General features: G+C 47.8%; 1 protein-coding gene and 1 pseudogene across 1 annotated transcript; both read left to right on the forward strand.

Annotated features, from left to right (window-relative positions):
- Positions 1 to 981: 981 nt before the first annotated feature.
- On the forward strand, positions 982 to 1,327 carry LOC119878016 (40S ribosomal protein S27-like). The gene has a single exon (XM_038586493.1). The coding sequence runs from the start codon at positions 1,011 to 1,013 to the stop codon at positions 1,263 to 1,265; it is 255 nt and encodes an 84-aa protein (XP_038442421.1). The 5' UTR covers positions 982 to 1,010; the 3' UTR covers positions 1,266 to 1,327.
- Positions 1,328 to 3,168: 1,841 nt separating this feature from the next.
- Positions 3,169 to 14,239, forward strand: LOC119878102 (annotated as a pseudogene).
- Positions 14,240 to 24,018: the final 9,779 nt, after the last annotated feature.

A 24,018-nucleotide genomic window follows, 5' to 3' on the forward strand; every position in this document is an offset into this window, starting at 1 on the left:
AGATTTTAAAAATGCTGTCTTTTATTCACTTAGCACTTTTACAGTTAGTACAGGACCATTCTTTTCACTGCCTCAAAAAATCTTCTGTGTTTGGCCTATTCATCCCTCCTTCTCCCCCAACCCCTAGCAACCACCATCTTTTTACTGTCTTCATAGTTTTGCCTTTTCCAAAATGTCATATGGGGCACCTGGGTGGCTCAGTGGTTAAGCATCTGCCTTTGGCTCAGATCATGATCCTGAGGTCCTGAGATTGAGACTTGCATCGGGCTCCCTGCCCTCCCTCTACCCCTTCTCTCTGCTTGTATGCTCTCTCTGAAATAACTAAATAAAATATTTTTTTTAAATGTCCTATAGTTGGAAGTATACATTATGTAGCCTTTTCAGACTGGCTTCTTTCACTTAGTAACATGCATTTAAGTTTCCTCTGCGTCTTTTTATGGCTTGACAGCTCATTTCTTTTTAGTGTTGAATCATATTTTACTGTGTGGATGTACCACTGTTTATCCACTCACCTACTGAAAACATCTTGGTTGCTTCCAAGTTTTGGCAATTATGGATAAGCTGCTATAAACATCTGTGTGCAGGTTTTTGTGTGGACATAAGCTTTCAACTCCTTTGGGTAAATATCAAGGAACGCGTTCACTGGATTCTATGTTTAGTGGTTTTTTTGTGTTTTGGCTTTTTTAACATTTCTTTCCTTTTTTTTAAGATTATTTATTTGAGAGAGAGCGAGAGAGAGAGAGAGAGAGAGAGAGAGAGAGAGCACAAGCAAACAGGGCGAGCAGCCCAGCAAAGGAAGAGGGAGAATCAGGCTCCCCACTGAGATGGAAGCCCTATGTGGGGCTTGATCTCAGGACCCAGGATCATGACCTGAGCTGAAGCCAGATGCCTAACCGAGTGAGCCACCCAGGCACCTCCTTTTTCTTTTCTTTCTTTCTTTTTTTTTTCTTTAACATTTCTTTAAAAATAGGGATGTCCCTTTCTGGCGGTGACGACCTCCCCACGAGAACATGCCCCTTGCGAAGGATCTCCTGCACCCGTCCCCGGAAGAGGAGAAGAGGAAGCACAAGAAGAAGCGCCTGGTGCAGAGCCCCAACTCCTACTTCATGGACGTGAAGTGCCTGGGATGCTACAAAATCACCACCGTCTTCAGCCACACAAAGACGGTAGTTCTGTGTGTCGGCTGTTCTACTGTCCTCTGCCAGCCCACGGGAGGAAAAGCAAGGCTTACAGAAGGATGCTCCTTCAGGCGGAAGCAGCACTAAAAGCTCCCTGAATCAAGATGAGTGGGACACTATCCCAATAAACAGATTTTGGATACAAAAAATAAATAAAATAAAATAAAATAAAATAAAATAAAATAAAATAAAATAAAATAAAATAAAATAAAATAAAATAAATAAAATAAAATAAAAATAGGGATGCCTGGATGGTCAGCGGTTGTGCATCTGCCTTCAGCTCAGGTCATGATCCCACAGTCCTGGGATCAAGTCCCACATGGGGCTTCCTGCATGGAGTCTGCTTCTCCCTCTGCGTCTCTCATGGATGGATAAAATCTTAAAAAACAAAATAATCTCTACACCCAACAAACAGCTCAAACTCAAGACTCCAAGATGGAGAGTCACACACTCCACCGGCTGAGCCAGCCAGGCACCCTGCCTATGTTTAGTTTTTTAAGAAACTGTCAAACTACTTTCCAAAGTGGCTATAGCATTTTGTCCCCTCACCAGCAATGAGCGAGAGTTCCCATTGCCCCACATTGTCAGCAGCATTAGGCGTTGTCAACTCTAGAATCTTTCATCAACCCAAACAGAAACTCTGAACAGTGACTGAGCCTTCCTCCTTTCCTCAGCCCCTGGTACACCTTTTCTACTGTGTCTCTGAGTTCAACGACTCTAGCTCCCTCATACAAGTGAAATTGTGGCCTTTTTTTTTTTTTTTAATTGTAGCCATTTTTGAAAACAATCCATCACCTCTGCTCTTAGAATAGGTGGATTTATGGGGCTCCAAATGCTTCATCATCTATATCTGTCCCATATTCTAGGCACGGCCATCCTTTCCAGAGTCACGTGTACATGTCATCTCCAAGATGGCTGGCCTTGGGACGACTGAGTGGCTCAGTGGTTGAGCGTCTGCCTTCAGCTCAGGTCATGAACCTGGGGTCCTGGGATCGAGTCTCACATCCGGCTCCCCTCAGGGAAACTGCTTCTCCCTCTGCCTATGTCTCTGCTTCTTTCTCTCTGTGTCTCTCATGAATCTTTTTCTTATTTTTTTTTTAATTTTTATTTATTTATGAAGTCACACAGAGAGAGAGAGAGAGAGAGAGAGAGAGAGAGGCAGAGACACAGGCAGAGGGAGAAGCAGGCTCCATGCACCGGGAGCCCGACGTGGGACTCGATCCTGGGTCTCCAGGATCGCGCCCCGGGCCAAAGGCAGGCGCTAAACCGCTGCGCCACCCAGGATTCCCCTCTTATTTTTTTTCTTATTTTTTTTGTTATTTTATTTTATTTTATTTTATTTTATTTTATTTTATTTTATTTTATTTTATTTATGATAGTCACACACAGAGAGAGAGAGAGAGAGGCAGAGACATAGGCAGAGGGATAAGCAGGCTCCATGCACCGGGAGCCCGACGTGAGATTCGATCCCGGGTCTCCAGGATCGCACCCTGGGCCAAAGGCAGGCGCCAAACCGCTGCGCCACCCAGGGATCCCTGAATCTTTTTTAAAAAGATTTTATTTATTTATTTGAGAAAGAGAGAGCACAGGAGCAGGAGGGAAGGGCAGAGGGAGAGGGAGAAGCAGACTCTCCGCTGAGCAGGGAGCCTGACGTGGGAATTGATCCCAGGACCTTGCAATCATGACCTGAGCCAAAGGCAGACACTTAACCAACTGAACTACCCAGGCACCCCCCAACTGATTTTAATCAGTATTCTCACTGTAATAAACTATAACTATGGGTATAACAACATTCAATGAGTTCTTTCTAGCAAATAATCAAACCTGAGGGTGGTCTTGGGGACCCCTGAACTCTGAAGTTGGTGTGAGAAGTGAGGACGGTCTTATGGACTATTGCCTAGTTTGACAAGAGGGTACACAGATGGAGAATGCTATCCTGTTAACAGTAAATGCAAGAATAATGGTCATAATGCCCTCAGTCAGATGGGGCATGGGGATGCTTCTGGAAACTGCCCAGGGAGAATCACAAATTCAGTTCAAACTTGTATTGGTTGGTGATGATGGAAAAATGACATTCATGAAACATCATCTGGTGAATTGGAGAATCATGTGACTACATCGGAGGTTGAGGCCCATTCCTTTGTGTTCCACACCAGCAAGAGGACCATTCAGTCCAATGTATGGAATACAATAGGTCAGGAGAAATTTGGTGGACCAAGAGATTACTATTATGTATAAACCCTGTGTGCCATTGTAATGTTCCATGTGACATGAAGCGTTACTTCTGAGGATGTGCCTAACTGGCATAGAGATTTGGTACGAGTATATGAAAACATCCCCATCACACTGTGTGACAACAAAGTGGGTACTAAGGACAGGAACGTTAAGGCAAAATCCATAATCTTCCATCGAAAGAAGAATCTTCAGTAGTTTGACATTTCTGCTAAAAGTAGCTACAAACTTTGAAAAGCTCTTCCTTGGAGATCCCTGGGTGGCTCTGCGGTTTGGCACCTGCCTTTGGGCGATCTTGGAGTCCCAGGATTGAGTCCCACGTTGGGATCCCTGCATAGAGCCTGTTTCTCTCTCTGTCTCTCATGAATAAATAAATAAAATCTTAAGAAAGAAAGAAGAAAGAAAGAGAGAAAGAAAGAAAAAAGAAAAGAAAAGAAAAGGAAGAAAAGAAAAGAAAAGAAAAGAAAAGAAAAGAAAAGAAAAGAAGAAAAGAAAAAAAGAAAAGAAAAAAGAAAAGAAAAGAAAAGCTCTTCCTTTGGCTTGTTTGAAAACTAACTGTAGGGCAGCCCCGGTGGCGCAGCGGTTTGGTGCCGCCTGCAGCCTGGGGTGTGATCCTGGAGCCCCGGGATCGAGTCCCACATCGGGCTCCCTGCATGGAGCCTGCTTTCTCCCTCTGTCTGTGTCTCTGCCCCTCTCTCTCTGTGTCTATGAATAAATAAATAAAACCTTAAAAAAAAAAAGAAAACTAACTGTAGACCCTAACTTGGAGTTTGTCACCATGCCTGCTCTTGCCCCATACCAGAGGTTGTCACCGACACAGTTTTGGCAGTGCAGTATGAGGCTGGTAGAGCGGGGTGGCGGGGGGGGGGGGGGGGGGGGGGGACTGGGCGGGCCACCACAGTGTGCCCAGAAACACCATCTCCACATGTATCAGATACCTCTATCCTTTTGTGGCTGGTGAGCAGTTTCATGGTGTCCATGCCAACTACAGGTTGGCTGCTCTCTAATGAACGTGCCTTCTTCCCATTAGACCATCTTTATTTTAAGTGCCTTATAGGAAGAGATACATTTAGTTTCAAAATCCATTTGCAGGGATCCCTGAGTGGCGCAGCGGTTTGGCGCCTGCCTTTGGCCCAGGGCGCGATCCTGGAGACCCGGAATCGAATCCCACGTCGGGCTCCCTGCATGGAACCTGCTTCTCCCTCTGCCTGTGTCTCTGCCCCTCTCTCTCTCTCTCTCTCTCTCTCTCTGTCTCTCTGTGACTATCATAAATAAAAAAAAAAAATCCATTTGCATTACAGTAAGAAATTTCAACGTGGGGATCCCTGGGTGGCTCAGCAGTTTAGTGCCGCCTTCCACCCGGGGCCTGATCCTAGGGACGGAGAATCAAGTCCCGCATCAGGCTCCCTGCATGGAGCCTGCTTCTCCCTCTGCCTGTATCTCTACCTCTGTGTGTGTGTGTGTGTGTGTGTCTCATGAATAAATAAATAAAATCTTAAAAAAAAAAAAAAAAGGATAGGGGGCCTGGGTGGCTCAATTAAGTGAGTGACTCGATTTTGGCTCAGGTCATGGTCTCGGTTGTGGGATTGAGCCTCATGTTGGGCTCAGAGATCAGCCTGGCGTCTGCTTGAGATTTTTTTTCTCATCCTCTCATCCTCTCCCTCTGCCTCTCCCCACTCTGTGTTCGCTCTCTCAAATAAATAAATAAATAAATCTTCTATTTTTTTTTTTTTTTTTAGAAAGTATAAGAACAGGAGGGGGAAGTGGGTGAGGGAGGAGATGAAACAAAATTGACCCTACTCTTGATGAGATGAGCACTGGGTGTTATACCATATGTTGGCAAATTGAATTTAAATTAAAAAAATATATTTTTTAAAGATTTTATTTATTCATGAGAGACACACAGAGAGAGGCAGAGATGTAGGCAGAGGGAGAAGCAGGCTCCCCATTGGCAGCTGGATGGGGGACTCGATCCCAGGACCCAGGGATCATCACCCCAGCAGAAGGCAGATGCTCAACCACTGAGTTACCCAGGTGTCTCTTAAATATTTTTTAAAAATTTGACCCTACCTTGGTAAATGATGAAGCTGAGGATTCATTATCTATTCATCTATTTTTTAAACATGTGTGAAATTTTCCATAGTAGAAAGGAGGAAATGAAAGGAGGGTTGTGAGGGACACCTGGGTGGCTCAGTGGCTCAGCGGATTAGCACCAGTCTTCTGCCCAGGCGGGGTCCTGGCTTGATCCTGGAGTCCCCAGATCGAGTCCCACCGTGCTTCTTCCTGTCTATGTCTCTGCCTCTGTGTCTCGTGAATAAATAAAATCTTAAAAAAAAAAAAAAAAGGAGGGTTGTGAAAATTTCATTAGGAAGCTGGATATTTAACACCGCTTCTAATAGTTTATTTTTCATTTTCTTTACATGATTGCATAATACAGTTAAATCATTTCTTTTCCCACCAGGCCCCATTTTGACTCTCCAAATACTCTCCAGTTCACCCCTGAAAGTCATTGGGATATTATATAAATTTTCTGGGTGTCTCATGACGTGAACAAGGACGAGGAGCCTGGCCTGACCCCACATCCACAAACCTCGCCAAAGGCCGCCGGCGCCCCCGACAGGGCTCCAAGAGGGCAGGCGCCCCGGCCTCCCCGCCCCCAGCCGTCCCGGGCGGGAAGGGACGCTGAGGAAGCGCAGCCTCCCGGGGGCCCAGGGCGGCTCTCCCGGCCGCTCCTGCCCACGCTCTGGCTTCCAGGAGTGGCTGCGCCCAGGCTCGCCTGCCCCGTGGCGCGCGCCCCGGGCTCGGGGTGGGGGTGAGGGTGAGGGTGCTGGGAGCGGCCGGAAAAGGCGGGCCAGCCTGAATTACCAACCGCTCCAAACCATCCGGGGAGGGGCCAGAAGCATCTCTCAGGCCTTCCATCCCCACCCCCTCCCACCCGCCTGCGGCTTTGCGCACGCCCTGGCCTCCGGTCGCCCTGGGACGCCCCGGCCTTGGGGAGCGGGAGACCTCTGCCCCGCTGAGTCACACTCTCCGGGAGCCCTGGGACCCCTGGGCTCTGATCCTCGACGGCTGTACACCCGCGCAGCCCCGAAGTGAAGGGGCGCGGCGCCGAGGGCCGGGGAGATGGGGGGCGCGGCGGCCCCGGCTGGGCGTGGAGCGCCCCCCGAGGCAGTCTGGAACCCGACTTTCCGCCGCCTTAGCGACCCCGTCCCGCTTCCCGTTTGGAATGATTGATGCGAGCTCTCCTGCCTCGAAGCCACCCTCCCAGGAAGCCCTCTTTCCTTGCAAGGGCGCCCAGACCCCGCGGCGCGAGCGGGGAGGGAGGGAGGAAGGGGGGGTGGGCAGGCGGGCAGAGGGGAAGGAGGGAGAATGAATGAATTGCATTGGCCGGTGGCATCCGCAGCGGACGATGCGGACACTCCCGGTGGGGGCCCCCTCCCCCGGGCCCAGCACTCGGCTTCCCCGCGCCGGCTGCAGACAAATGAGCCCCCAGCACGCGGACCAGAACAGAAGCAAGGCTATTTTATTACTTCTTATTTATATATGTATGTATGTATGTATTTATTTATTTATTTATTTTGCACGGTAATTAATAAATAAACTGCTGCACCGGAGGGGAAAAGAAAGCTAGCAAGCAGAATCCAAACATGCTCTCGGTTGCCATTTGGTTATGTAAGAAGGAGGAACGAAGGCTAGTTGGCCGTAAAGAATTCCTCCAATGCCATGCTCCAAATCAGAGCCCCTGCAAGGAATTAAATCAAAAGGGAAAGCAGGCACCAACAGCCAGCACAGAAAGTGGGGCAGAGTTCTGCCAGCAGCTCACGTAATGTTCCTGCTCCTAAGGGGACGACTGTCACATGTCGCAGAATTAGGCCCAGAGAGCCACCAGCCCTCCACACCAGCTCCTAGTTCCACCCCTGCCTCCCCATTCACTTTCTTTCTGAGCAAGGGTGGGCTCCCAGGCAGCTTCCTTTGTTCTGGGTGCCCACCTCCATCCATCAGGGCCAGAGGTGCTGGGGCAGGGGGCACACAGCTGCCCCAAGGTACAGGGCCACCAGAGTCCCCTCACCCAGGAATTTAGGATTGAGATGGAGAAAGAGAAAAAATGTCTGAAGAGCCAGAGGCCATTGGGTGTGTAAACAGGGGAGCTGTGGGGGGCTGTAAGCCTGAGGAGGCAGAGGGAGCAGTCAGGGAGAAGAAAAGACCAAGGGAAGGAGGGAGAGCGTGAAAGAGAGAAAGGGAGAGACAGCATAAAGAGCTGCTAAGCACAGAGGGTCAGACCACAGGAATTCTGCTTATGCTCCCAGCTGCCTTCTAGGCCTTTCTGAGGCCCACCGCAGCAGCCCCCTCCCCCATCTTGCGGCAACAATAATCCCTGTCTTCTGGTTCACCAGGCACCTGTGACCTATAACCTTCAAGCTCAACGAGCTTGAAACTTCTGTTGCTTGTACTCTACGGGCTTCTAAATCACATGCCTTCTATCAAGCTTTTAGTTTTTAGAGAAGTTGTAGGTTCACAGCAAAATTGAGAGGAAGATAAGAGAGTTCCCATATACCCTCTGCCCCCTCTACATACACAGCCCTCCCCCCTCCCCCAATATCAACATCCCCCACCAGAGTGCACATTTGTTAAACTGATGAACATACGTTGACACATCATAATCACTCAGAGTCTGTAGTTTACCTTAAGGTTTATTCTTGGTGGTGTACGTTCTATGGCTTTGCACAAATGTAGAATTGTTACTGATTTGATCTATTACAGCCACTCACCCAGGAAACAGGTGAGTCCTGGCCCTGCCCCGGCCACCTGCTCAGTCCAGGGGAATCCCCGGGAAATTGGGGGCCAGACAAGTCAAAAGTGCAGCTCTTGGTTAAGTTTGCCAATGCTGGGGATCCCTGGGTGGCTCAGCGGTTTGGTGCCTGCCTTTGGCCCAGGGCACAATCCTGGAGTCCCGGGATGGAGTCCCACGTTGGGCTCCCAGCATGAAGCCTCCTTCTCCCTTTGCCTGTGTCTCTGCCTCTCTCTCTCTCTCTCTCTATGTCTATCATGAATAAATAAATAAAATCTTTAAAAAGTTTGCCAATGCTGTTGCCAAACAAACTCACATAAACTCACCGCAAGAGACATCAATAACTCAAGAGGTGAGGGTTTGGAAGAGAGAAAGGGAGAAATTTATTTCGGGTGCTGGCAACTGGGGCTGGTGGCAGGCTCAAGCGACCTCTCTGCCTGCAAGATGGACATCTAGAGCTTTCGAGAGAGAGATTTGGGAGGTATGTGCAAGAGAGCAGGCAGGGAGCGCATGATCGTGCATGGGGGTCAGTATGGGTCCAGGCCATGAAGAGGACGTGTGGGGTGTGGCCTTCTAGGCATTCCACTGGTATCAGGGCTTTTCTGGTCTGGTGCTTGGAATGTTCTGGTCATTGCAAAACATCTTCGTCAATGCCTTAAGAAAATGTGATAAGAAATAAGCACAATGGGTTTTAGTTAGAGTATGAGGTAAGCAGACTTGTCTATTCCTGGTTTTAATTGTTGGGGTCTATAGTTGAGCAAGAGGGCTCGCTGACATAATGACATGTATCCAGCATTACAGTGTCATACAGACTAATTTCATTGCCCTAAAAATCCTCTGCACTCTGCCTCTTCTTCCCTCCCCCTAAGCTCTGGCAACCACTGATCCTTTTACTGTCTCCATAGTTTTGTCTTTTCCAGAATGTTAGAGTTGGACTCACTCAGTATGTAGCCTTTTCAGATTGGCTTCTTTCACTTAGTAATTCAAATTGCTTTTTTTTTTTAAAGAATTTATTTATTTATTCATTAGACACAGAGAAAGAGAGACAAAGAGAGAGAGAGAGAGAGAGAGGCAGAGACACAGGCAGAGGGAGAAGCAGGCTCCACGCAGGGAACCTGACGTGGGACTTGATCCTGGGACTCCAAGATCACACCCTGGGCCGAAGGCGGCGCTAAACCACTGAGCCACCCAGGGATCCCCTGCTTTTTTTTTTTTTAAATTAGTTTCGTAGGTAGAATTTAGTGATTCATCAGTTGCGCATAACACCCCGTGCTCATCACATCGAGTGCCCTCCTTAATGCCCATCACCCAGTTACTCCATCCGTCCGCCCCTTCAATTTGCTTTTATGGTAGAAGTTTCCCATTTGCATTTTTCCCAACCCTTCTCTTCTTTAGTGGACATACTACATCATACCTTCCAGTTGTGGGAAAAAGCATATTTGGGATCTACCAATAAATTGGAATCAAACGTTTTTCCTTTGGGAAAAAGGGAAATGACACTCACTGAATCCTAGACACTAGAAATCCCAGCATTTCTCATTTTGGCCATAGTCCAACTGATCTAGAGCATTCTCTGACTTCATTTTCCAGAGCAGGGATGTTAAAAACCTGGGGATATGTGTTCTGAATGGCAGCTGCTTCCCCCAAGGATGGGCATGCTCCTGAGCCTGGCATCCAAGGGGCCATCCCTTAAGTGCCCCCCCCTCACCCCAGGCAGCACGGGCCCATCTGCAGTAAGTAGAGGCCAGTAATGCTGTGCATCGAGATAAAACCATGGGGGCCTGTTTCAGGGGCACTTGCAAAGACTTCTTGTCCCCTTTACCTGGAGGTCAAGAGCATCGTACTACTGGCACACTTAATCCCCACGCTGGCCGTGCGATTCTCCCATCACCTATAATAATGACAGTAACAGCAGTGGCCATTTACCTACTGCTAATTATATGCCAGGCACCTTGCTAAGCACTTTATACCTATTTATTTAATCCTCCCAACCTCATGAGATCGTATCCTTCATTTTATAACCAAAGAATCTGAGTCACAGGAAAATTGTTACATGCTCAAGGTCACACAGCTTAGAAGTGGCCTACCCAGGATGTGGGTCCAGGGAGTCTAGTTCCAGGGTTCGAGTGGGAACCACAGCGCTGTGATGGGGGAAGATATTAGTTATATATTGCTGTGTAACAAAAGCCTCCAATACTTAGTGGCTTAAAATAATGGACAGTTATGGCACACAGTTTCTGAGGGTCAGGAATCTGGGTGCTCTGGCTCTGAGGGTCTTGGGGGGAAGGCTGTAGTAAAGGTATACTCTCCCAAGACTTTACTGAAACTAGAGGATCTGCTCTTTCTTTCTTTCTTTCTTTCTTTCTTTCTTTCTTCTTTCTTTCTTTCTTTCTTTTTCTTTCTTTCTTTCTTTCATCATGAGAGACACAGAGAAAGCAGAGACACAGGCAGAGGGAGAAGCAGGCTTCCCACAGGGAGCCCTATGTGGGCTCGATCCCAGAACCCCAGGATCACCACCTGAGCCAAAGGCAGACACTCAACCGCTGAGCCACCCAGGCGATCCTAGAGGATCTGCTTCTGAGCTCATTCATGTGGCTATTGGCCGGAGGAGGCCTCAGTTCCTTGCCCTGTTGGCTTTTCCATAGGGCTGCTCAGGACAAGCTTCCCCCAGTGTCAGTATTGAGGGGGAGAAAGATATTGAGAGATGAGCCACACACTCTACCTTTTATGACCTAGTCTTCCAATTACACATCATCACTTCTGCCTTCTTTTATTTGTCAAGCCAACCCACACTCAATGAGAGGATTAAGCAAAGGCGTGAATATACCAGGAAGCAGAGATCACTGGATCACCATCTTGGAGGCTGGCTACCACAGCTAAGCATAAGGACCTTGCCCTCAGAAAATCCTAAAGCCTGCTTTAGAGGTGATAACAAATAGCTACTGAGCCCTGTGCAAATGTTTGTCACCACTCAGCAGGCCCTTCCCTGTGTCTGACACATTTCACCAGGCACTATGGGGAGAGGTAGACTCATCTGGAACATGAGCTCTGTGGGGACAGGCTCTACATCTTCGGCAACATATGGTTGTCAGGCTTCCATGAATATTTTTAATTGACTGACACTAAAGAAGTAAAAGATACACTCCCTGCTCTTAGAAAGTTAACAACCTAGTTTTAAAGCAATCTATTTTTTTTTAAAGATTTTATTTATTTATTCATGAGAGACACACAGAGAGAGGCAGAGACATAGGCAGAGGGAGAAGCAGGCTCCCTGTAGGGAGCCCAATGTGGGACTCCATCCCAGGACCCCAGGATCATGCCTGGAGACAAAGGCAGATGCTCAACCACTGAGCCACCCAGGTACCCCTAAAGCAATCTTTTTTTTTTTTTTTCCCTAAAGCAATCTTAATTGCATTTTATTTGCGTACCTTTTGTTATAAAATATACATCACATAAAATTTCCACTTGAATCATTTTTCAAATGTACCGTTTAGTGGCATTAAATACATTCACATTGTTGTACAACCATCACCACCATCCATCTCCAGAACTTAATCATCATCTCAAATTGAAAATCTGTGCCCATTAAAGAACTCCCCATTTCCCTCTCTCCCCCACCCCCCCACCCCTGGCAACCACCTTTCTACTTTCTATGAGTCTGGCAAACTCCAGGTACTTGATACCAGTGGAATCATACCATACTTGTCCTCTTGTGACTGGTTTATTTTGGCCTAATGTCTTCAAAGTTCATTCATGTTGCAGAATGTGTCAGAATTCCCTTCCTTTTTAAGGCTGAATAATATGTTCCATTGGATGTGTATGCCACATTTGGTTTACCCATTTATCTATCACTGGACATTTGGGGTGCTTCCACCTCTGGTCTATTGTGAATAATGCTGCTATGAACGTGCGTGTGCAAATCTATTTGAGTCCCAGTTTGCAATTCTTTTGGGTACATACCCTGAAGTGGAATTGTTGGGTCATATGGTAAGTCTGTATTTCTTTTCTTTCTTTTTTCTTTTTTTTTTTTTTTTTTATGTCTAATTGTTTGAGGAACCACCATACTGTGTTCTTAACAACCCAGTGTCAATAAACACTATTGTTTTGGGGCCCCTGTTCTAAGCTCTATATACTTTATTTGAAACCAACACTGCAGGGATCCCTGGGTGGCGCAGCGGTTTGGCGCCTGCCTTTGGCCCAGGGCGCGATCCTGGAGACCCGGGATCGAATCCCACGTCAGGCTCCCGGTGCATGGAGCCTGCTTCTCCCTCTGCCTGTGTCTCTGCCTCATTCTCTCTCTCTCTCTGTGACTGTCACAAATAAATAAAAATTTAAAAAAAAAAAAAAAAGAAAAAAAAAGAAACCAACACTGCAAGGTAGAGTTGTTATTCTCACTTTTCAACAGATGAGTTAATTTGCTCAACATCGCATAACTATTTAGAAGGCAAGGTCAACACAGATGGATCGCTTAGCAAGGCAAACGGCTACAAATCCAGTTCAATAAAACCCAAAGTCAGTGCAAGGCCACAGGGTGCAGCTGTCTGCAGAAAGGTTCCTACGAGTAAGTGGTGAACCACATTTTGAAGATGTTCTGTGATGAGGCATCTGATGGAAATCTAGGAAGACACTTGGCTGCAGAAGGGACAAGAGCCTTACTTTGAACCCTAGGGGTCTGTGTGTGATTCTCTTATCTGGGCTTGTCAGGGGCTCCATACAGCATCCCTATCCAGAGAGGCTTTTGAGAACCATCAGCCCAAGTGGCAGAGTGGCTTGTACCATAGCAGAGCTGTCTCTTGCTCTGGGTGCCCTCTGAACTGTCTGCCTCCCTGTTTCTCAGCAATTGGATCAGAGCAGCTGGCTAGAATGGGGTGTATGTTGCCCCTAAAATTCAAAATGGGGGTGCCTGGGTGGCTCAGTTGGTTAAGTGTCTGATCATGACCTTCAGCTCAGGTCATGATCTCAGGGTCCTGGGATCGAGTCCCCGCATCAGGTTCTTTGCTCAGCAGGGAGTCTGTTTCTCCCTCTGCCTCTCTGGCTCTCATTGTCTCTCAAATAAATAACATCTTTAAAAAATAAAATAAAATAAAATCTAAAATGACACTGTAGGGGAGCACACTTTACCAGCCCAAAATAAGTCTCTTTGGCATAAGGACCATTATAGGCTGATTATTTTCAAGGGACTGCAAATAAGTGAAACTCAGAAAACTAAGCGGATGGTACCCTTTTGAAAGAGAGGTTTACAGGTGTAAGGGAACTCACCCATTTCCAAGTGTGTCTCTCTGGTGGTTCCAGGGAGAAGGGGATGACTCCATATCTCTAGAAACTCATCAGTGGAGAACACAGTGACTTAACTCTGCATAACAACCTTACCCTTGTTGACTATGCTTTTTCTGATAACCTCACATAACTGACTCCCCACACCCAACATCTTTTGTCTTTAGTTGGAGATGATATTTAAGTGATAGCTTCTGCCATTTGGGGGAGTTACTCAGTTATCCTGGGTGTCTCTCATGCGTGCAGGAGGAATCTGTGTTTTTAAACTTCTGTTTGGTTTTCTCTTGTTACTTCATCTTGTATTTCAAGGGGGTCTCAGCCAAGGACCTAGAAGGGAAGAAGGAAAAATTATTCCACTGCTTTGACACGAAATACTGTGCCTTTTTCTTGATGGTAAGGGTGTTCCAACTTGTGTTTCATTTTGGAAGTGGCATCCCACTGGCTCCCTAGAAACTTCCTCCAGGTGGTGGAAATTACAATATGTGAATAGTGAATCCAGTTTTGAAGTTGCGATCAGAAAGGTAAATGAAGGAAGAGAATGGCATTCGAGGCGGAATAAGGGCAGAGGCACCATGACACAGACAAGCATGTTACAAATGATCTACCACACTGATGTATGCAGAGGGAACAAGGATGGTTCACCTGGAGGGCTCACGGGACTCAGGATACAGCTGCACTCATGGCTGAGATTTATCACAGGGACACAAAGCCCAATCAGCATAAGGAAAAAGTGTACGAGGCCAAGTCCAAAGGAGACCAGGAATAAGCGTCCAAGATTCCTTTTCCCGTGGGGTCACACAGGACATGCTTAACTCCCCCAGCAATGTGCAGTGATGACATGTTTGAAATGGAGTTTACCAGAGAAACTCATTAGAGACTGGTTTTTACTGGGGGCTCATGTAGGCACGCTTTGCCTGGCATGACCCACATTCCAACCTCCCAGAAAGAAAGCAGTTCAGCATGAACCACACTGTTTTCATAGAGTCTAGGCACAGTGGGCCACTCTTATCAGGTAGGGAATGGTGGGAGAACACCTGGGTGGCTCAGTGGTTGAGCATCTGCCTTCAGTTCAGGTCGTGATCCTGGAGTTTGGGGATCGAGTCCCGCATCGGGCTCCCTGTGAGGAGCCTGCTTCTCCCTCTGCCTCTGTGTCTCTCCCTCTGCCTCTGTGTCTCTCTTTATGTGTCTCGTGAGCAAATAAATAAATTTTTTTTAAAGTAGGAAATGGTGGAAGCCCTCCTCAAATCCCGATTTCCAGGCACCAGTCAAGGGCCAACCTGGGCAGCTGGCCTTTCTACGTAGAAGCAGTCAGGCTTGCTGTGTCAACCTCATTTTGCACAACACATATCCCATAGAACGGCTCAGACAGGTCCATGAGGGAGATGCACAGGTGTTCATTCAACTGCTATTGTGGTAACGGGGATCCCCAGGCACTCTGGGCATCTGTCACAGGGACAGGGTACATGGTTCAGTAGGGTGGAGGTGTACCCTGGAATATCATGCAGCAATTAGAAGCAATGGATTATATGTACACGTATTGACAGGAACGGATCTGAAAAACTTAATCCTTGGTGGAAAAAAAGGTGAGAAACAGGCTGATATATATAAGCCAATACCATTAATGTAAATTCAAAATATATACAGGTACTATTCATATAAATTTCAAAAACAGGAAACGTAATGTGTACTGTTAGAAGTCCAGATGCAAATCACCCTTGGAGAGGTAGTGACTGGTAAGGGGCATGAGGTGCTTCTGGAGCATTGGTCCCATTCTCTCTCTCTCCTGAGCTGGGAGCCACACAAAGGTGTGTCTATTTTGTGAAAAAATTTCCACCTGTATACTTATGATTTGTGCATTTTTCCATGTGTGTTACATGGCTATACAATTTACATTAAAACAAAAAGCTCATTGGAGTGCCTCGGTGGCTCAGTTGGTGGAGCGTCTGCCTTTGGCTCAGGTCACGATCCTGGGGTCTTGGGGTGGAGCCCAGCGTCGGGCTCCCCATTCTGCAGGGAGTCTGCTTCTCCCTCCCACTCTGTCCCTTTCCCCCCATTAGTGCTTGCTCTCTCTAGAGCTGTCTCTTTCTCTCAAATAAATACAATCTTAAAACAACAATAACAACAACCCATATTCATGGAAAAGAGCCCATAGGAAGGAAAAGATAAATACTAAAATGATTGTCTAGGGGCAAGGGAGGTGAGGTGGGAACAGAGAGAAAATGAAGAATACCCGCACACACTCTTGCATGCGTGCACGCAATAGGCCTTAGGGGGATCAGTGTTGTTAATAGGACACAGAGGAGTATTATTAATTTGCCCCTCTGCACCTGGGTTTTTTTTTTTTTTTTTAAGATACTAAAAAGCTCACCTTGTGATTTCACTGTTCAGAGGGACTTGATTTCTTTGCAGTGTTTATGAGCCCAGCTCTGTTTACCCAGTTCCCTAAGAGATTGGTGACCCCTCACCCCCCACACTGTCTCCAACCTGGAAGAGCACTAAGGGTTACCTAGCAGGGTTGAGATCCCAGAAGGCCCACCAGCCTCGCTCTGGAACCCTCCGGTCAACATCACCCTTGCTGAGTGACTTAGTAGAGAGGAAAGATGCACTCTCATCAAATCCCCGGAAAGACTTAAGAGAGATTTGTAAGTTCTCACCAGAGCTGCATCCCTATCCCCTGGAGGGCTCATTAAAGCACAAAGTGCTGCCCTGCCCCCCGGGGGTGTCTGATTCAATTGGTCTAGGGGGAGGCTAGAGAATTTGTATTTCTAACAAGTTTGCAAGAGCTGCTGTTGCTGATACTCCTGGAACCTCACTTTGAGAACCACTGATGCTTGGGATCCCTGGGTGGCGCAGCGGTTTGGTGCCTGCCTTTGGCCCAGGGCACAATCCTGGAGACCCGGGATCGAATCCCACGTCGGGCTCCCGGTGCATGGAGCCTGCTTCTCCCTCTGCCTATGTCTCTGCCTCTCTCTCTCTCTCTCTCTCTGTGACTATCATAAATAAAAAAATAAAAAAATAAAGAACCACTGATGCTACAAAAGACGAAGAGAAGTCCAGCTACCAGCCATTTCTGATAAGCAAGATTTCCTCCCCCAGAGCCACCCCAGGCTACAAAACAAACCTCAGCTCTGACTGTGCTCTAACCAGATAGTGTGACCCCAGACGTGGAGCTGATTGCATAGACAATGCAGGAAACTCATGAGGGGAAGATCTGTAGGTTTTGAGACATCAACAGGCCACTCCTCCAACCAGCCCAACCCTCCATCCAGCACAAGAGGTGGTGGTCTGAGCTTTCAGCTGAGAAATTTGGGCAATGGCCAAGTTCACTAGAATGGTAGTCTCAGGGAAATGTGAGTGTATATCCAAGCAGGTAATTGCATGATGACCCCACTCGAGAACAGAGCATGTTCTGGAAAGAAGTGGTCAGTAGGGAGTCTGGACCAGGGCTTCCTAACCTCTTCACACACTGAAAATGATTAACACTTGCAGTATTCATTCCAGATTGCTGATAAAAGGTTTGGTTAAAAAAAAAAAAGAAAAATGATTCTATTTCCTTTATATATCTAATCATGGTAATAAAAAAGGATTTGGTGACTAAATAAAATATAGAAGTTGTATACAATTCAAATAAAATTACAAGAAAGTGTACAAGCATCAGTTCTTGGGGCAGAGTTGTAGGCCATTACCTGCACTTAGGTAGCCACAGCACTCTGGCTGGGAAGCTCTGCTCCAAAGCCTCCTACTCCACCAAGCAGGAACCAGGTTCCACCTGCCAGAGGCAAGAGCCAAGCTGACCAAGAGGTCCCCATTGGGGTGTTGGTTAGCTATAGCTGTGTAACAAAACATAGCGGCTTAAACAACACTGAACACCCTCTCACAGTGTCTGTGGGTCAAGAGTCTGGGAGTAGCTCCCAGGGTGGTTCTGACTCCACGTCTCCCATGAGATTATAGTCAAGTTTGGACTGAAGTCTCTGAGGACTCCACTGGGCTGGAGCATCCACTTCCAAAATGGCTGACTCACATGACCGGCAAGTCAACACTGGCTGTTGGCAGGAGACTTCCATTCCTTACCACGTGGGCCTCTCTTGAGAGCTGTGTGAGTGTCTTCGCAACATGGCAGCTGGCTCTTGCCAGAAAAAAATGATCCAAGAGAGAAGAAGGCACAAGCTACCATTTCTCTTATGGCCTGACTTCAGAAGTCATGCAGTGTCACTTCTGCAGTCTCCTATTAGCTACGCTGACATTCATTGAGGGAGGGTTGTATACAAGAGAACAAATACCCCAGGGCCAACATCCAGGGCCATCTTTGAGGCTCCTGACATAGGCAGCCTGGGCGGCGGGGGGGTGAGGTGGGTCGGGGATGGCTAGGGCTCTACACTCATATCCTGGCCTACAGGAACTATTCCTCTGGGCGATGCTTCTTCCTAAACTCTAATTTGGTGCTCACTTTATCAGTTAGGATTAGGCATGGCTGTTAAACAGAACATAAGTGGTTTACACCAGATAGATGTTTATTTCTCTTTCATTTAAAAGAAGTCCAGAGATGGGGCAACTCAGGTAGCTCAGCCGTTAGCACCGCCTTCAGCCCAGGGCATGATCCTGGAGGCCTGGGATCGAGTCCCACATGGGGCTCCCTGTATGGAACCTGCTTCTCCCTCTGCCTGTGTCTCTGCCTCTCTCTCTCTCTGTCTCTCATGAATAAATAAATAAAATCTTTTAAAAAAATAAAATAAGATAAAAATAAAAGAAGTCCAGAGATAAGCAAACCAAGGCTGACAGGTGGCTCCATAGGCTTCTGGGACTCAGGTTCTTGCTATCTTTCTACTCCTTCATCCTCAGGGCAGGGCTTCCATCCCTCAGATCACAAGGCTGCTGGAAGTCCATCAGCACACCCATATTCTAGGCAGGAAGGAAAGGAAAGGCAAAGGACAAAAGGCCTTTCCGAGAAACCTCATCCACCAACTTCCCCTCACATGTCAGTGGTCATCCCTAGCTGCAAGGGAGTCTGGGACCGTCATTTTCTATCTGGCATATTGCTACCTCCAATAATACCACGGTACTGTTGGTAAGGGGGCAGAGGAGAAAGAGGAGTGGGTAGGCATGTTTGTAGTGGGGACAGAGGGGTGCAAGAGCATCTGGCTCCTGGTGGGGGGGGGTCCCAAACAGACCAGGTTTGGCCACTTGCTACTGACAAAACCCAAAGGCAGAGAAACAAGTGGAGGTGAAACAAGGAAGGACTTTATTTCAGTGAGGCCACCACCAGGAAGACAGTAGATCTGCATCTCAAATATTGTCTCCAAAGCGCCAAAAATACTTCCAGGTTTATATAAGGAAAACGTGGAGGTGGAAGCACCTGGCTGGCTCAGTCAGAATCAGCTTGTGATTCTTTATCTCAGGGTCATGAGTTTGAGCCCCACATAGGGTGTAAAGATTATTAAAACATAAATTTTAAAAAACAAAGGAAAAAATGTGGGTCAAAGATGGGTGGGTACACGCAGGTGGCAAGGAAGGTCAAACTGATCACTGTCTTGGAGTCAATCATGGGTGGGATCTTGCGGGCTCAGGGCAGTTCTTGCTCTTGAGGGGTAGTTTCATTTCCCAACAGGGGATGCTTTGCCCTGGGGTCTTCCACCTGAGCCAAGAGACAAGCTGGAAGAAACCCAACTAGAGAGGTCAAAATCGGGATGCCTGGGTGGCTCAGCAGTTGAGCGTCTGCCTTTGACTTACGGCGTGATCCTGGAGTCCTGGGATCTCGGGATCGAGTCCCACATCGGGCTTCCTGAATGGAGCCTGCTTCTCCCTCTGTCTACATCTCTGCCTCTTTTTCTGTGTCTCTCATGAATAAGTAAATAAAATATTAAAAAAAAAAAAAGAAAGGTCAAAATGGAGGCAGCTGGGGCATCTGGGCAGCACCATTGGTTAAGGATCTGACTCTTTTATTTTATTTATTTATTTATTTATTTATTTATTTATTTATTTATTTATTTTTTAGGATGTGACTCTTGATTTGGACTCAGGTTATGATCTCGGGGTGGTGGGATCTAGCCCCATGTCGGGTTCTGTACTGAGGGTGGGGCCTTCTCCCTCTCCGTCTGCCCCTCCCCTCCATGCATGGGCATGTGCACACTCTCTCTCTAAAAATAAATAAATAGTGAAATAAATAAATAAAATGGAGGCAGCTGAAGTCCTCTATCATGTCCACCATGTTTGCTAAGCAAACTTCCCACAAAATTATTTAGCCTCCCAGTATCCTTCATTCAGAGTCGGGGGGTTATTAATGGGAAACATGGATATTTCTGGACCATGAAAACTTATGTTCAGTGTAAAGAAATATGTACTTCTTTTATTTTTTTAAGATTTTATTTACTTATTCATGGGAGACACACAGAGAGGCAAAGACACAGACGGAGGGAGAAGCAGGCTCCCTGCAGGGAGCCGGATGCGGGACTCTATCCCAGGACCCCATCCCAGGACCCCAGAATCACGCCCTGAGCCAAAGGCAGATGCTCAACCGCTGAGCCACCCAGGCGTCCCAAGAAACATGTACTTCTTAAAGTCAACATACTGGAATCCAGCCTACATGTCAGCTTGGGAGCCTTTGGTTATTCCAAGACAGTGATCTGGACTGATGCTAGGGGGTCTAGGAATAGAGCTCCTGGATCCTGGAGCCCAGCCCCTCAGGTGTGCCACCTAGCCAGCTCTCCTGGGTCAGGCCACTTTTCCCAGGACACTGCCAGGGAGCAGAGCACCCCCACTGCTTGCAGGGTGGCCGGCCTCTATCCCTGCCTCTGCCCTGGGGATTCTCTGCCCCATCCCACCCGCTGGGGGGGGGGGGGGAGAGTGCCCCTCCCTCCACTCTCCTCCCTTGTCACCCAGCAGGACCTCTTCAGTCAGCCCAGGCTTTCCCTAAACACCTGAACCAGGACTTGCCTCCAGTGGCTCAGCTTTTGCCACCCTTGCCAAGGCCCTGAGGCCAGGGACTAGATCTGGGCTGGGCCTGCTCTGAGAGGAAAGTACCAGAAGAGCTGTGAAATAATAGTCCGATACATTTTCCTGTCTTGAGTGAGAGGTAGTGGCCAGCCTGGGCATGCTAAGGAGCTTAAACTTTATTCTGTAGGTGTTGGAAGCTACTGGAATTTTTTCCACGAGGAAGTGACATGACCAGATGGGCATTTTAGGAAAATGATTCTGGAGGCAGCAGGGAGATTGAACTGGAAAAAACAGGTTCTCGAGAGAAACAATCATACAGTCCAGACGACATCTTTATTTTTTTTTAAGATTTTATTTATTTATTCATGAGAGACACACAGAGAGATGACACTCTAGTGTCTAGGACCTTTGCTCCCCTTCCCAATCCTACCCCCTCCCCAATTGCTCCAAACTCCTCCACCTGGCTCCCCAGGGGGACTCTTACACTCCAAACTCACCTCAGATCTGGGTCTGACTCTCTTCCCACCTCCTCTCCAAGTCCTTCCGGTCATAATTGAGCCGTTTCAGGCACATGATCCCATAATGCAGACTCACCCTGAGCAGTAGGGGAAAGTGGGGTCACAGATGAATCTTCACAACTCCAGTGGCTGCTGCTGCTTCCCTCCCCATTGGCTGTGGTCTTCTGGGAAAGGTCGGGGAGTTGTTCCACTGGGTCAGTTTTAGGGAATGCTGACCTTCCCAGGACTTGGGGTATTTTCAACAGGCAGTTCCTATTGGCTAACCTGGACAGGGTATGGGGTCAACTAGCCAAGCTGTCTGAGGATTTGGACTTTTCCTGATGGGCCATCTTATTGGTTGGAAGGGGCACAGAATTTCAGGATTTCCTGAGAATCCAGGCTAATCGACCAAAGATAGTCCGAGGACTTTCCCATCACCAGTCCCATTGGCCAAAGACTCTCTAGGAGTGAGGCTTCCCCTTGGACTGTCCCCATTGGCCAGGCAGCCCCCACCTGTGGAAGCTGTCCACCATCTTGAGTTGGCCCCGGAGCTCCTTCTTGTTAAGATGATCTAACATGCAGGCATCCACCAGTGACTCCATGAAATAGCTGCGGTATTGGGGCAGCCCCAGGCTGGGCAGCCAGTCGTTTCCCACCCACTCATGGTTCATGTCACCATATGCCAGGATCTGGGGCCATGGGCAGGTGGGGGAGGGGTCAGAAGGCCTGACCCAGAAGATCCCGGGTCTCCAGGATAATGCCCTGGGCTGAAGGCAGGCACTCAACCGCTGAGCCACCCAGGCATTCCAATAAAACTGTTTTTTTTTTTTTTTTTTTTTTTAGATTTTATTTATTTATTCTTGAGAGACACAGGGAGAGAGAGAGAGGCGGAGACAGAGACATAGGCAGAGGGAGAAGCAGGCTCCATGCCGGGAGCCCGACGTGGGACTCGATCCCAGAACTCCAGGATCAGGCCCTGGGCTGAAGGAGGCAGCACTAAACCGCTGAGCCACCCGGGCTGCCCAAAACTGATTTTTAATAAACAAGACAGGGGCACCTGGGCAGCTCACCTGGTTGAGTGTCCCACTAGTGATTTAAGCTCAGGTCGTAATCTTGTGGGTCATGGGATGGAGCCCTGAGTAGGGCTCCTGGCTCAGTGGGGAGTCTGCTGGGGATTCTCTCTCTCCATCTGCCCCTAAAATAAATAAATAAATCTTACCAAGAAAGAAAAGAAAGAAAGAAAGAAAGAAAGAAAGAAAGAAAGAAAGAAAGAAAGAAAGAAAAGAAAAAAAGAAAGAAAAGAAAAGAAAAAAAGAAAGAAGAAAGAAAGAAGAAAGAAAGAAAGAAAAAGAAAGAAAGAAAGAAAGAAAGAAAGAAAGAAAGAAAGAAAGAAAGAAAGAAAGAAAGAAAAGGAACAAAGAGGCTCACCTAGCTGGCTTAGTTGGTAAAGCATGTGACCCTTGATCTCAGGAGTTGTGAGTTCAAGCCCCACATTGGGTGTAGAGATCACTTTAAAAAAAAAATCTAAAAAAAAAAAAAAAGAAAAAAGAAAAAAAGGAGGGAAATATTGAAATGCCTCTGAGGCTGCTGACGAGGATGGGTTCAAGGGCACAAGTGCCCGGTCAGGTGGGCCCCTGAACCCGGAAGGACCTACCAGGCGGACGAAGACATCTGACCCAGCTGCGTCCAGCGGCCCTCGGCGGAGAAGGAGGCCAGGAGGCCGGGTAGGTTATCTTTCTCGCCGACTCTGCGGTGCGAGCCCGGGGCGGGCGGGGAGAAGCAGACGGCTTTGAACCTGCTGTTAGGAAAAGCAGGAAGCCAGCCACCTGGTTCGAGTCCAAGGCTTGTCAGACCTAAAGCTGGAGCTCATTAATCAGTAATGAAGCCATGAAGCCATTCGGTGTGTTGATGGATTTTACCCTAGCAACCTGGGGGCAAAGCGGAGGGAGAAACGTTGCAAATGCCAGCGCCCTCCGGGCCTCCTGGACCGCGCCGCCGCTCCCACCGGGCACAGGGGTCTTGCAGGTTCTGCAGACCAGGCTGCCTCTGCGTGTGGGGAGGCCGCGGGGCAGCCCCAGAGGCCTGGCCTGTGTCCCCTCAGGCTGGGTGCTGTTTCTCAGGGCCTCTGCTCCCATGTGGCCTTGGACACTTCAGGCTCCCCCTGCGCCCCCCCTTGCCAGTCCCACGGCCAAGCCCCAGGTTGGGGGTGTGCTCTTGCTCTGCTGACTGCCAGCTCTGTTCAGGGAGGAGAAGCATCAGAAGTACTCTGGAACCCTAAACTTTGGTCTGCTTCCCCGCCTCAGTCACCTCCAGGGATTTAAGGGTCGGCAGACCTCCTCCCTCCTTCATAGAAGGAAAATCCTCCCCGGAGGTGCCTGTCCGCCTGAGCACAGGCCCTATTCGTGGTAATCCATTACCTTCCATCCTGCTCCATTGGAGTTTTTTCATCTTTAATTATCTTGTGATGACAAAATTACATGCTCTTTGGAAGACAAACAAGGTGGAAATGTATACTTTTCGGTGCTTCCACCTTCCAGAAATAACCCCTGCTCGCTCTGGTTTATATTCCTCAGGATAGATGTGTGTATTCTCGCATATGAGAATGCATTAATTTTATTTTTTATATTTATTTTTGATTGTGTTAAAATATACACAATAAACATGACATTGTATAGAATGTAAAAAATTTTCTAAATTTATACAATATAAAATGAAATTTTAATTTACCATTTTAAGCATTCTTTAAATTAAAAAAATTTAAAGATTTTATTTGAGGGAGAGAGTGCACATGAGCAAGGGTGGTGCGGGAAGGGAGGGGGTGGGAGAGGAGGGTGGGGGAGTGAGGGGGTGGGGGAGTGGGAGGGAGGGTAGAAGGAGAAGCAATATCAGGCTGAGTGCAAAGCCAGATGGGGATCTCAGGACCCTGAGATCAGGACCTGAGATGAAGTCAGAGGTTTAACCAACTGAGCCACCCAGGTGCTCCCATTTTGGCCATTTTTAAGTATACAGTTCACACTGTTGTGGAATCACCACCAACCACCTATCTCCAGAACTTTCTCATCTTCCCAAACTGAAATTCTGTCTCCATTAAACACTAATTCCCTACCCCACCCCCCAC

The sequence above is a fragment of the Canis lupus genome, chromosome X (assembly GCF_011100685.1).
Source record: "Canis lupus familiaris isolate Mischka breed German Shepherd chromosome X, alternate assembly UU_Cfam_GSD_1.0, whole genome shotgun sequence".
NCBI lineage: Eukaryota > Metazoa > Chordata > Mammalia > Carnivora > Canidae > Canis > Canis lupus.

Excerpts from the sequence above, each read along its gene's own strand:
- LOC119878016 (XM_038586493.1), top strand. The coding sequence starts at position 1,011 with ATGCCCCTTGCGAAGGATCTCCTGCACCCGTCCCCGGAAGAGGAGAAG.